We start from the raw sequence: 14,172 nt of genomic DNA, 5'->3' as shown, positions 1-14,172 counted from the left end.
GGGAGCACTGGCTTAGTCTTCCTCAGACTCATCATCAGTTTTCCCTCTCTAGTGCTATTCACTTTGGCAAACACATGTCACATGTCACGAAGAATCTCTTTTGACCTTACCGTCCCTCTCTTTACTCCCCTGTACAGTGGAGTTCCTTGGAAGCATTGTTTTTACTTGTCCCTTGCTCCTCTCCTCCTGTTCATCTTAAATTATTCCAAACAGGCCTTTTCTCCACTGTGCCATCAAAACAGTCCTTGTTAAAGTCACCAGTTACTTCCACATAGCTAAGTTCAATGATCAGTTCCCAGTCCACATCTCCACACACTAACAGCTCTGACTCGGTTAATAAACACTTCTATCCGTGTCTTCTAGGACAACATACTCTTTTGGCTCTCCTCCTAACTCACGTCTCCTCTTTTCAATATTTCTGAGTGGTTCGTCCTCTTCCCTAGCTAATGTTGGAGATCTTCAGGGCTTTGTCCCTGAACTTGATTCCTCTCTCTCTCTCTTTACTCCCTAAGTGATGTCATCCAGTCTCTGGGCTTTAGAACCATAGCCCGAACTCCAAATACATATTGTGTGGATATCTATTAGGTATTAGGTATTTCAAACATGAAGTATTCAAAAGGGAATTCCTACTCACCTCCCAAAACACCAAATAAGCACAACCATCAATGAACCTAAAACCCTCTGTTTCTCTCTCGGTCTTTTGTGACTCAAGAAATGGCAGCTCTGTTCTTTCAGTTATTCAGGCCAAAAACCTTGGAGCTATTCCTTATTATTTCCCTCCTCATCTCACATCCAGTCTATTAAAAAAATCCCGATAACTCTGTTTATGATTATTCAGAATCTGACCAACATCTTTTTTTTTTTAAAGACTTATTTGAAAGGCAGAGCATCAGAGAGAGAGGGAGAGGGAGAGGGAGGGGGATAGTTCTCCCATCCACTGGTCCACTTCCCAGTGGCTGCAACTGGTAGGGGCCAGGCCAGGCTGAGGCCATGAGCTTCGTCCAGGTCTCCCATATTGAGGCAGGGGCCCAAGCATTTGGACCATCTTCCAATGCTTTCCTAGGCACATTAGCAGGGAGCTGGGTCAGAAGTGCAGCAGCCAGGACTCCCACAACGCCAGCCCCTGTTCCTTTTTCTTGCAGAGTAGTAGTTCATTGTATGGGTGTAGGTGTATCACAATTTGCTTATAAGTTCACTAGTTGATGGACATTTAAGTAATTTCCATTTTTTAAATTTGAATAATGTGGCTGCACATAGTCCATATACAGACCTTTGTGTGAACATATGTTTTAATTTTTTTGGGTATTCTCTTCATTGTTCATTGCACCTAGGTGTCAGGTCTGTTTTCTTGGAGTCTGTTCAGATCCTCTGCTTCTCAGGAACAGCTTGGCTGCAGGTGTGGCGGGATTGCCCTCCAACTGCACCAGGGCACTGACGGGGCTTGTCTGTTCCTGTATACTTTGCCTCATCCCCACAAGAGTGCCCCTAGTGCTCCCGTAACTTCCCTTCTGGCTACATACTGAAGTCTAGTGTTCCAGCCCAGCTGCGAATGGAAAGTTGAGAGCATGTCGTCCTCCGACACCCTCCCCTCTCGTGGAAGGGTCTGAGGTTGGTTTGTTTAAGCTGAGCAGAGGATGCCAAAGATAGAGGTTTGAGTCAGCCTGACGCTGGCTTAGGCACTCCTTTCCACTCTCCTTGTCCCTCCTTCCCGCTCCCCTCCCCCTCTGGCCACTTGTTTCCTGGGCTTTGTCTGAGATACACTGTACACTTTTAGTCCCAGGCTACTACCGCTTGCGGAAAGCCAGTCAGAGGCGAGATGGAGGAGCAGCAGCCAGGAAGTTGCTGAGCCCGTCGCCCGTGCTGATAGTGCGGGACGGCAGTAAGCTCAGGAGAAAGGCATCCAGAGGCCAGCGCTGATCGGGCCTCGGGGCTAACGCGAAGGAGGAGAAAGGCCAGTCCCAAAATGCCGTTCTTAGATTCGTCTTATTTGCCACCAGCTGTCTTTATTCTGACTCACATTCTTGGAGTTGTCGGTGTTCTGTACTGGAAGAGCCGTGCCAGGGGCAGAGCAGGTAACCAACTGGTGCTGAGTTATTCTTTAATCTTCTGTGAGGCTTGTGAGGGTCGATGAATGACGGAGGGCTTCCCAGTCACCCTCCTTAAAGGGCCAGTGCTGTGCGGGGTGTGGGGGCCCAGACTTTCCTGCTCCATGGGGCTGTCTGGCTGGAGAGTGCTGGTTAGATGAGGTGATGTCTGGGCTCAGCTGGGGGGAAGTGGCTGCTATGCTGACTGTGTCCTTCCTCAGAGAAACAAGCCTTCCTTTCTTCACTTTCCCAGTCTCAAAGTGGTCTTTTGGATTCCAGTTTTTAATCAAAAACATACACAGTTAAGGATGTCATCCTCTTTCAGGGGTAGATGTGGGGAACGTTTCTGAGTTCGGTGGGACTGGAGAAGTCTCTGGATTTGGTGTCTTTGGGGATGAGAAAGGCAGAGGAGGCAGGGTCGGTGAGAGGAAAGGGTCAAGCAGTGTCCTTGGCGAGATGCATCCTGGGACACAGGGTGCCTGTGCTCTCTTTGTTGTGATGGATGCTGCTCCTTACAGTTTAGCTCTGTGTACTCAACGTGAGGAAGTTAACTGTTCTTTTTCCTAGGAAATTGAGTTTGGATAATTTTTAAAAAAATTTTTTTAAATTATGCAAGAATCCTCTTTCTTCCTGTATTGCTATCAGTCACCACAGTACACTCCACTGACTTCTGGCAGCCCAGTGCAGGGATCCACCTTGAGTTAGCTGGTTCTGTGACTCTGTAATTGAGGATTAATAAGGTCTGAGTTTTCCTGGATGCACCCTCCATACCTTCAGTACTCCCGCTGTGATTTTGAAGCATCCTGCCTTCAAGCCAAGTTATGTAGACTTTTGTTTCTGTGTGTCTTACAAGTTAAGATGGAGACTTGATGACTTATTACTTAACTTTCTATTAAAAGTTCATGAATGCTTGACAGAATTAGAGTTGGATTCAGTCATTCCCCAGTGTCCTTTCCAGTAAGTCTCAGAAAAGCTTTTGAGTAAATAAATATTCAGATCCCAGTGTATGTCTGTGTCAGCAAAGGCAGAGATAGACACTTAGAAATACTAGCATGTTTGATGGTGTGGTGGTATGTTTAAAAGGTACCCCAAAGTGGCTTTTCTGTATTCAGCTTAGCAGGAAAGAGGTGATAGGCAGGCTTCTTATTTGATCCTATTTACTATTTCATATGGAATGAAAAAATGAGTATCATTCAGATGGAAGCTGCTGCTTTCATTTCCTTGTGCATTATGATAATGACATTTCTAACCCAATGATTGATTAGTATTTTAAAAGTTTATTTTCATTATAGGATTTTCTGTGGAATTCAAGAGCCATTCCTCTATCTGCTTTCTTTTTAACATTTCAGAATATTAACTTCATAAACATGAAATACACTAACATAGAAATACATTGTAAAAGCTTTTTATTTTTATTAAACAACTTTGATTCTAGTACCTAAAAGTTACACTGGGAATGAACTGTGTTCAGCTTATGTGTAAAATCAGAACAGTGATTTTTCAGTTGGACACTTTTTTTTTTTTTATTGTCGTATGGTAGGAAAAGATGCCAAGAGAAGTTGGACACTTTGGATATCAAACTTTCCATGGGAGTACTTGAGAGATTCTGAACCCATTTTATTGTCATTTCAACTTTAAGATGTATCTTATCTGTTAAAGATGTTTAAAAAGATAATATGTGCCCTGTAATTACTACCTCCCATTGGACATTGCCAGAATAAAGATTCCTCTACCATCTCTGCGTGTATATTTGACTGTTAATAAATGTACACTTGGTTAAAAACATGAAAATAATCTCTTCTGAGTGAGTCTTTTTAAATTTTAGTATGTACACTATCACAGGACATAGATCATGTACATAATAAATTTGAAGCAAGGCTCAGTTGTAAGGGCTAGAGTTCAGTGCATGAAGGTGAGTTGGTGACACATCGCTGTGGTAGTATTTTGTTTTTTAAAGATTTATTTATTTACTTGAAAGTCAGAGTTACACAGAAAGAGAAGGAGAGGCAGAAAGAGAGAGAGGTCTTCCACCTGCTGATTCACTTCCCAGATGGCTGTACTGGTCGGAGCTGAGCCCATCCGAAGCCAGGAGCCTCCTCCAGGTCTCCCAGGTGGATGCAGGGCCCAAGGACTTGGACCATCTTCTGCTGCCTTCCTAGGCCATAGCAGAGAGCTGGATCGGAAGTGGAGCAGTCTCAAACTGGTGCCCATATGAGATGCCAGCACTGCAGGCGGCGGCCTTATCTACTGTGCCACAGCGCCAGCCCCTGCTGTGATAGTATTAACAGTTTTTGTTCTTATCACACTTTTCTTTAAAAATTAATTTATTTATTTGAAAGGCAGAATGATAGTGTTGGGGGGAGAGGAGAAAAGAGAGAGAGCAAGATATTTCATTTGCTGGTTTATTCCCTGAATGCTTGCAGCAGCTGAGGCTGGGCCAGGCTGAATCCAGGAGCCAGGAACCATCTGGATCTCCCATTTGGGTGGCAAGGAACAACCCAAGTACTTGGGCCATTCCTCATTCTCTGCCTGTCAGGTGCATTAGCAGGAAGCTGGATCTGAAGCACAGAGTAGCTGGGACTTGAACCAGCACTATGATTTAGAAGGCAAGCAAATTAATTTGAAAGTCAAAGTTACACAGAGAGAGAAAGAGACAGAGACAGAGACAGAGAAAAGATTGTCCATCTGCTGGTCTACTCCCCAAGTGGTGGTGGGGTGTGCTGGGCTAGGCCGAAGCCAGGAGTCAGGAGCTTCTTCTAGATTTCCCACATGGGTGCAGGGGCACAAGGACTTGGGCTGTCTTCATTGCTTTCCTGGTCACATTAGCACGGAGCTGGATTGAAAGTGGAGCAGCTGGGTTAACGGTCAACACCTATATATAATGTCACTGATGCAGGTGGTGGCTTTACCCACTACACTACAGCGCAGGCCCCTCAAGTGACAGCTTAACCCACTGTGTCACAATGCTTGCCCCATCTTCTTTTCTGTTCATGTTTACATACTATAAGGAAGGTACATAGTTTTAGATAGTGAAGATATTCACCTTTGTTACAAAGATTTCTGTTGTTCTTTCAGGCTTTTGTTTCTGTTCATTTGGCTAATATCCTGAAATTACCAAACTGATGAAGCTGCTGCTGTTTTTTCTGTTTATTTATATAAATCATTTAAAAGAAAGTGATTCACTACAAAAAAATACAACATAGAAATAAGCTAGATACTAAAGCTAATATAACTGCAATTGATTCATCTCCCAATTTTTGTAAAAATTGAATATTTATATAATTTGGCTTTAAAATAAGTAATACAAACTTAAAAACATAAAATTGATACATACTATGAAGTACTGCTTTCGTGTATGTTCTCTGTTGAGTTCTTTATACAACTTGTTTGAAAAAGTATTAGAGTTGAAAATCATTGCACTGGGTCGTCTCTGAGGTTCCTTTTAGTACTTCAGTTCTTTTTTTTTTTTTTTTTAAGATTTATCTTATTTATTTGAAAGACAGTGTTACAAAGAGAGGTAGAGACAGAGAAAGAGAGGTCTTCCATCTGATGGTTCACTCCCCAGATGGCCGCAACGGCTGGAGCTGTGCTGATCTGAAGCCAGGAGCCAGGAGCTTCTTCCAGGTCTCCCACCAAGGACTTGGGCCATCTTCTACTGCTTTCCCAGGCCATGGCAGAGAGCTGGATTAGAAGAGGAGCAGCCGGGATTAGAATCGGCGCCCAAATAGGATGCCTGCACTTCAGCCTGGGGCTCTAACCCACTGTGCCACAGCGCAGGCCCCTAACGCTTCAGTTCTAAGAGATCGTGTACTAGTAAATTCTCACTATGTATAGATTTTTCAATTCATATACTCTTAGTGTTTTATTTAAGTATATTTATTTTCCTCTTAGAATTGGGAGATTCTCAATTGCAGTTATATTAGCCTTGGCATCTAGTTTATTTCTATGTTGTATTTTTTGTAGTGAATCACTTTTTTTAAATGATTCATATAAATAAACAGAAAAAACAGCAGCAGTTTCATCAGTTTGGTAATTTCGGATATTAGCCAAACACATTAGCCAGTCCAACTTCCTACTTCATCTTACTCTTGTCAGAAGTTCTTTTTTCTTTGCTTGAAGATTTATGATTGTAGAACATATAACATGTGTTGACAATTGGGGAGTTTTATTTTTTTAAAAGATTTATTTATTTACTTGAAAGGCAGAGTTACGGAGAGGCAGAGAGAGAGAGAAAGAGAGGAAGAGAGAGAGATCTTCCATCTGCTGTTTCACTCCCCAGGTGGCTGCAACAGCTGGAGCTGTACCAATCCAAAGCCAGGAGTCAAGAGCTTTTTTCGGGTCTCCCACGTGGGTGCAAGGGCCCAAGGACATGGACCATCTTCAGCTGCTTTCCTAGACCATAGCAGAGAGACTGATCAGAAGAGGAGCAGCCAGGACTCAAACCGGCGCCCGTATGGGATGCTGGCACTGCAAGTGGCGGCTTTACCCACTACGCCACAGCACCAGCCCCATGGGGAGTTCTTTTTTAAGCTGAAAGTTGCCTGTTTGTAATTTATACTTGTTAGTCCAAATTCTACCTAGCAAAGATTAAGTCTGCTTTCTCTTCTAGGTTTCAGATTGGCTTATATTTGAAAGCTGTATTCTTTAGGCTGAACAGTTCCCTTTTCATTAATTTGTCTGGTTCTAGTACTCCCTTTGGAAAGTTAAATTTATTATTTTTACTTTGAAAATGTGGTTGCCCTGTGTGTGTGTGTGTGTGTGTAGGGAAGTGAAGGGAATGCAGAAGTGTGTAGAAGCAATCATTGATAGTGATTGATGAGATCTGATTATATGACATAAGTATGTGGCTTTTGCAACCACATTTCATGTCACTAGCAGATATAAACAAGATACAGGAAGACACACAGACAGTTTATACCAAAGGCATGTAATGCCTATAATACAGGGCTTAACACTCAATTTGTATTGAGAATTTTAAATAATTTTCAGTACATCTTACCCATACTTGAATTTGTGTGTATTATGTCATTAGTCTTAAAACTACCTACTTTTTATTTTCATTTTTCCTCTCTCAGACTGCTAAAATAACCTGTTATTTCCCTCTTTCCTTTTCTCCTCCCGTCTGTCGTCTTCACTGTAGCCAGAGATGTTTCTAAAATGCAGAGCTGTCTGTGTCACTCCCCTGTTTAAAATCCTTCTATGCTTCCCCTGTGCTTTTAGAAGAAAGTTCAAACTCTTCAGCATAACATAAAAGGGTTTTTATGATCTGCCCCCTGCCTGTTTCATGGGTTTCATTTCCTTTCTTAGCCTTACTAGCACCCAGTATTCCTGCGTCATTTAAAAACATGCTGATCTTCACCTGAAATGCCTCCTTTGAGTATACTACTTGACACTTGTCCTTAAAGCTAAGAAGTTACTGCTCCTGGAAAACCTTCCTATGCTCCAGTAACACTCTTGTCAGTACCATGTGTTCAAGCCTGCTTTGCCTTCTTGCTCCTCAGTAACTAGAACAGGGACTCTTCCTCATCTTGGTATCTCAAGTGTTGAGACAAAGTTAGGTGTTAGTAAAGTAACTTGAATACATAAATGAAGGAATTAAGATGGCATTAGTTATAAGCTGTATCAGGAACCATGTGGCCTAGTTTTATGTATAGCCTTAGGTGGATGCTCAGTATATCTCTCATTGTGATAGAAAAAGGGCTTTGTGGTTACTTGAAAAAAGCATTTGAGTTTTTGTGTGTTTCCTCTTTAGGATCTTGTTTTCTTTATATGTAAAATGAATGATTGGAAAATCGGATCTCTTAAAGTTCTTTCCATTTCCAATATCCCACTAGGAGGATCAGCTATAATCCCTGGATCTCTACCAAATGAAGTGCAGCCTAAGGTTGCATAGACCACCCCCCTTAATATTTTAAATTAATTTTTCTTTATTTATTTGAAAGACAGAGATAGAAACAGAAACAGAAACAAAGATGAAGAGAGGGACTCCCATCTACTGGTTCACTCCCCTAACATTGGGCTGGGCCAGAAGCCAGGAGCCTGGAACTCCATCCAGGTTTCCCACGTGGGTGGCAAGGACCCAACTACTTAAGCTATCACCTGCTACTCAATCAGATTACACACTATCAAGAAGCTGGACTTGGGAGTGGAATTGGAACTCAAACCCAGGCACTCTGATATGGGATGTGGGTGTCCTAAGCAGTGTCTTAATTTCTGTGAGAAATGCCTATCCCCTTCCCCGACCTTTTAACAGCAACTATATTGCACTATTGGGTCATGTTAACTTAAGATCAATTATGAAATAGCAAAGCCTTGTACGTGAACTGCTGGACTGCTATTCTCTCCCCTTTAGTCATTGTTGTGTCCTTGGTTTTCTTGAACCTGGGTATACTAGCTAAGGTGTTTCTTGAACTGTAGGTGTGTTAGTTAAGTTTTTTCTGTGGGCTTTACTGCAGCTTTCTAACTTTGTGAGATTTCTTTGAATTTTACTTCCTCCATTTATGGCATTTGCTGTGTGTCTTCCATTTGTGTTACCTACAAATTTTTTAAGCATGTAATGTGTACTCAATAAATAGAATAAAATATATCTAATAAATCTCTGCTCAAATAACTAAGGCAATAGATGTTATAATCAAGGTGGCGTCTTTGTCTTTTTCTTTCCTTTACTACTTGTTCCCTAGGTTTGTACAGTGTAGTAAGAAGACCACTGAATTTAGAGGCAGAAGGTCTGGGCTCTATTCTGTGTCTTCCGCTTACTACCTTGTGATGGCAGACAAGTTGCTTAATCCTTCCAATCCTAGTCAGTATGAAAAGAAAAAGAACACTAGGGTCTCTAATTTTCTGTGATTCTGGCAGTGTAGTCATCTGGCCTGTACTTGAGAATTGTGGTGGAGAGCAAGTTGAGGATCTGGATTCAGACTATTTTTATCCTAACTCTGTGCTTTTGGCTAGGTGGTAATTTTTCTGGGCCTCTGTTTCTTCACCTGTAAAATGGCGTTGATAATGCTGCATAGTTAGGGCTATTTAGTTGTTCCTATCATTATTATAAATTTCTTTCACAAAAGGTACCATTAAAGACATAATATCTTCCTCTGGGCTATTGGAACAAAATGTATTCCAACTTTAGGATTGGAAATTAAGAAATGGATAGAAGACAGTGTAGGAGTATATAAAAAAATTAGTGATATATTATGAATCACTGCCTTACACATGAGAAAGGAGCTTCTGTGTCTGCTTTTTTATCTTAGTAGTGGGTGACTTGGAGCACTTTAGGAAAGAAAATATATGTAGCTTCAGTTTTCTATGCCACTGTAAGAAAGCCAGTCTCTGTAAATTTTCAGGTAACTTGTGTCCACTTCTGGAAATGCTGGCGTCATCGTCTTCCCTCCACTCAACCTTTTCACTGAAAACTGGGCAAAAAAGAAGGGGAATAGCCTGGCTAATCTCCCTGCCCAGCTGCTATGGATAGTTCAAAGCTGACTGTCCTAATCAAAGTCCTCTCCTCCAGGCCAGCAGCATCTTTCTCTTTCTGGGACTCAGGACCTGTTGGGAACCTTAAGGGAAGTCCTATCTCCTTGTAGCTCAACTGGCCTTTTCCCAGACTCTAGGGCGTTAGGAGCACATGGCAGGTTTTGGTTCACATTCATCAAACTTGACCCAGTCATGATTACTTTGATGTTTAGAGGCTCCAAATTTATTTACTATTTCTAGATGTTGCCCCATCTATTCATTTGGAAGGTGCCTTAAATCTTCAGTCAGCCACAGCTATGTGTTTTTATTTCTCAAGCTTCCCGAGAATATACCAACCACCTCTTTATTTACCGCTCCTCCACCCAGTTTACTTATTTTGGGTAGGTCCCTCTCAGAAACAGCAGGGTGTAACAAGAGGCATAGCTTTGGAGCTGGGCAGATGGATGTATAGTCTTGGTCAAATTATTTAACCTTTTAAAGTCTTACTAATTTTTATCTCGTAGAGAATTGTTGAGATTAAATGAAACTACATTTACAATTCCTAGCACCTTACCTGTGAACTTGCGGTTCTGGTAGATGCTCAGTTAACTTTAGCTGAGATTGTTGAGTGCCTTCTAATTGTGCTAGCGACTGGGATGTGATGACAAGACAGTCTTTGCACTCAGAGAATTTAAGTCTGATAAAAGAGGAAGCTACTAAATATGAATCAGGAAATATTCATTCCTCCTCTTCTCTCCTCCTGTGCATTCATTTTCCCAGGACAAGGTAAATTCTAGGAGGACCCTTCCTCTTCAAGACTCAGAAGAATCTGATAAGAGGGAGAGATTGAATACAGTTGTCACAGGTTATTGGGGTGACTGGGAGCTTAGTCAAGGAAGGATGAAGTCAGCTGTGAGTCCCTTTATTAGTAAGCAGTAACAAGATTATCTGCAGTTTGGAAGTGGGAGGGATGCCCCGTTGGGAGTGAAGGAGGTCGACTGGCCACTAAGGCAGGTCATAAGGCTTGTTTAAGTGGCAAGTCCATGTTTACATTTTTTCATTTGTGGTCTTTGGGGCTGCTCTCTGGAAACTTGTTTTCCTGGGTGCTGCCCCTCCTTCCCCGCCTTCAGGAACAAGATTGAAAGCAGCATTAGCCTGAAGAAGTCATTCTATTTAGGGAGCTAGAGCACAGGGCCAGTGATTAGGCCCTTATCAGCGGCAGCGCCCTTCTGCGAGGTGTGGGGCAGGAGTGGTGTGTCCTGACATCCAGAGGCTCAGCTCTTCTATGCCCTGGTTGGGTCAGAATCGTGCAGAAGCAACCGCTGGGTTGGGCTATCTGAATGAAAAAGGCCTTCATTGTGTTTCTTCAGCATTCCAGTGTCTGGTACGATTAGCCAAAACTCCGAAAACAAGTTGGACAAATAAGCAGGCAAGCAGCCTTCCACTGATGGATAAAGGGATTTCTGGCACAGCTGAGTTAAGTGCACTGACTATAAAGACAAAAGTGGGAGGGTCTGGGACTTTGGGATGCCATTCCTGACTGGATGAGGGGAAAGAATGGAGCAACCAGCAAACCCGTGGTTTTGATGTTGTTGAAATCTGCCGAGCTAATCTACTATGCAAGGCTGGCTGAGGCTGGGCTACTCTGTAAAGTAGGTGGACTCACTGAGGAGAGACCTGGACTCTTCCCTTCGGGCAGTTGTAGTAAGTGAGGGGAAGAGAATTTCTCTTTGGAATCTAGGACTCTGTTGGCAGTGGACAGTGTATGGGCTTGCGCTGTTGTAGTCTCTCCTGTTGTGAGACCTTGGTTAACACATTTTATATGTATTTCTGATGAGAAGAAGAGAGCCTGAGGAGCAGGTTGTTGGGCAATGGATGCACTATTTCCTAACTTGGCGGTAAGCCGTTGTAGTTCACCAGCTCTTTTGCAGCTGTCTGAGACTCACCAGGTTGGACGCTTCTGCTCTGAAAACGGAAGGTACCGCAAGGGCCAGCTTCTATCTGCTCAGCTTACTCACCTAATAGCTTGACTGGACTTGTGTTTATGAAGCTCCCACCTCTGTAAGGCTCTGTGGTCTGAAGACACTGAGTTGGTGCCACTTTGGAGTAGCTTGCTGCTTGCCTGAAGACGCAGACCCAGGTTTTGGAAGTACCCTAGGGAGGAGCTTCCTCTCTGACCTCAAGGGAAGAAGGAGGTCAGTAGGAAGTTGTGGGTGGAGCCACTTCTCTGTTCGGCTCTCTCTCCCTCCCTCTCTCTCTCTCCGTTCATTGCACAGCCTTTCGGCTGTCTGTCTCTGTGTACCTCGCAGTCCTTTTTGAGGAGCTGCAAAGGGTGGCCGGGCCACTACTTGGAGGCTCTTTGGGAGCCTTTTTTTTTTTTTAGGTGGGGCTAGCAAGACGCAAGGGCGCCATGTGGCCCAATTACCAAGATGAGCACGAGTTCAACGCCCACCTGGCTTGCCGCATGTGCTGTATGGGTTAGTATGTGAAGGGTTTTTTTATTTTCGTTGTCTGGGCCTGAGGATCTCAAATAGCCCTTGTTCTCATTGACTCATAGAATGCATGGCTTTTGAAGTCCTGGAGGCATCACCACCTTTGAGCTTATTAAAATGTGCAGCAGAGTAGAAGGGGGTGCCCTACTTCCTGGGGGAACTTGTTAAGTTTCCAGGGACTGGCAGTTAAGAGCCCAAGCTTTGGGTGCGGGACTTTTTTTATAGAGGCTGAATTCATGCTCATGCTTCTGCCTATGTCAGGAAACCACTTTTAAGTTACGTTGCACAGTGCTGAAACTCCAGAGGGTATTTTTAGCAGAAGTTGGTTGGTTATGAGTCCACCTCTGAGCCCTCTGGAAAGGGGGAGGGGTGGAAGGAAAGCGTCATGGTGTAGGTTTCCTCTTTGGGCCTGTTGCTAATTCTCTTAACTTTCTTCTGTCAGCTATGACAGAGAGAAAAAGGCTAGAAGGTGGTCCTGGGTAGGGACCTAGAGGCTTGGGAAAGAACCAGGTTAGCTGCGACTTAGATAAGAGAGAAGACTTCATTTAAATAATCTTCTGTGGCCTTCAGCATTTAAACCCTTTGAGCCATAGGTTTCATTCCAAACTGTAGGGTATATAGACTGGTGCTGGACTGAGACATCAGTTAGCAATTCTCAGTAAAGTGGGAAAAAAAAAGATAAAAAATGTGGTGTGTCTTTCTTAAAGCTGAACTTAAAGCACTATTCTTTATTCTGAAATTTCCCTTCCTACTTTTTTTGTGTGTTTAAAAAAAACTCTTATTTTATGAAAGGATTGTTATTTGATGGTAGTTTGTAGATCTCTTTAGCAAAATAAAAAGTTGACAACTTCCTTAGGCTTTCTGATTTATTTGGAATGCATAGCTCTGTAAGATCTAAGTTTGGGAACTACTAGATTGATAATCAAATGTCTTTTAATTTTGTACTGTGAGTCTCCACGTGGAAGAAATTGTGAACCAGACAGGCAGACTTTCACTAGTTGAAATTGCTGCTGCTTTGGTCAGTAAGAGACCTTAGAAGAAATCTCAGAGAAGGGAGAGAAGCAGAACTAAAGTTCTGATCCTGTCTCCTTGACTGCTAGGCCAGTGCTGCCAAATATTTAAATGTTTTTTGAGAAACAAAACTGATATGATGATAATAATGCTTGGGGCACAGGAGGGGCAGGTTTTCTTTTGAAATCTTTTATCTTTCCTTTATAAGTATCATTGAGATTTCTTCCCTGGGACTGAAAATGCTGAGATATCAATGGATAGCCAAAGGATCCTTTTCCTGAAACGAACAGAGGGATGTAAATAAGTACAGAATCTTCATTGAAAAAGGCAGGGCAAAATATACCCTCAGTTCACCCTACCACATTTAATCAGCCAGGGGCACTTCAGCCTTTTAGTTAAGAAAATGGGCTCTGAGGTCTACCGTCTATGTGGGGTTGCTATTCTAGCACTGGAAAAATCGCTTAGCATTTCTATGCCTCCATTTCCTTATTTTTTAAAGGTGATTAAAATAGGTCCTAACTCATAGAATCATTGGGAGTAGATATTAAAGCACTTGGCCCCTGCTTTACATATAGTCAGTTCATAAATGCTAGCTGGTATTGTGGTAGTAATATAATGTGAAATGTATATAAAATGAAAATTCTGTGCCAATCTTCATCCATTCTCCCTGTACAAATTTAGGCACGCGAATGCACACCTAGTTTGCTGAAGCAAAGACTTGCTTGCATAACCTTTGTTTCTCTCTGAGATGCCTTGGTGGCTAGAGAGGGTACCCCTCCCTTTTATGAGCCTAGTCAAACTCTGCTAGCAACAGGACGTATGGGACCACTGTGAGGAAGGGGAGGCCTTTTGAACAGAGATACAGATTTTGCATTTGTTTGCTTGACTTTGTACTTTCTTATAAGCTTCCCATTTGATTTTGATATGGCTGATTTACAAATTGGTATTTGGGAATCATTGGCCTAATCCAAGTTCATCATTTTGTAGATAACACTTAGAGAAGGGGAGATGAATATCATAAAAATGTAGAAACCATGTGCTAGAGTCCAGGAAATCCAAGTTCTGACTAACCTTGTTCTGCCTGGGTGTGACTTTGTCCAAATTCATTAACTTCTCTGAAACTAGGTGTCTTTTTT

The 14,172-nt window shown here is 42.6% G+C and overlaps 1 protein-coding gene across 22 annotated transcripts in view; it reads left to right on the top strand.

Moving 5' to 3' along the window:
- The window catches only part of MACF1 (microtubule actin crosslinking factor 1), a 407,864-nt gene that overhangs the window by 130,526 nt on the left and 263,166 nt on the right, over positions 1-14,172 (top strand). For 3 of the 22 annotated variants that reach the window (XM_089300956.1, XM_089300950.1, XM_070078715.1), the window contains exon 1: positions 1,606-2,072. The exons of 14 other annotated variants lie outside the window; for them this stretch is intronic. In XM_089300956.1, coding sequence (XP_089157082.1) covers positions 1,964-2,072 — 109 coding nt within the window. In that variant the 5' untranslated portion in view covers positions 1,606-1,963. Of the gene's footprint in view, positions 1-1,605; positions 2,073-10,702; positions 12,011-14,172 lie in introns of those variants that run through there. 5 more of the 22 variants (XM_051857926.3, XM_051857925.3, XM_089300954.1 and 2 more) reach the window with 3 other exon arrangements.

The sequence above is a fragment of the Oryctolagus cuniculus genome, chromosome 7 (genome assembly GCF_051225735.1).
Source record: "Oryctolagus cuniculus isolate XC-2025 breed Fujian yellow rabbit chromosome 7, ASM5122573v1, whole genome shotgun sequence".
NCBI lineage: Eukaryota > Metazoa > Chordata > Mammalia > Lagomorpha > Leporidae > Oryctolagus > Oryctolagus cuniculus.
Note: the sequence above shows the minus strand (reverse complement) of the source record. Positions and strands in the feature narration are given on the sequence as shown.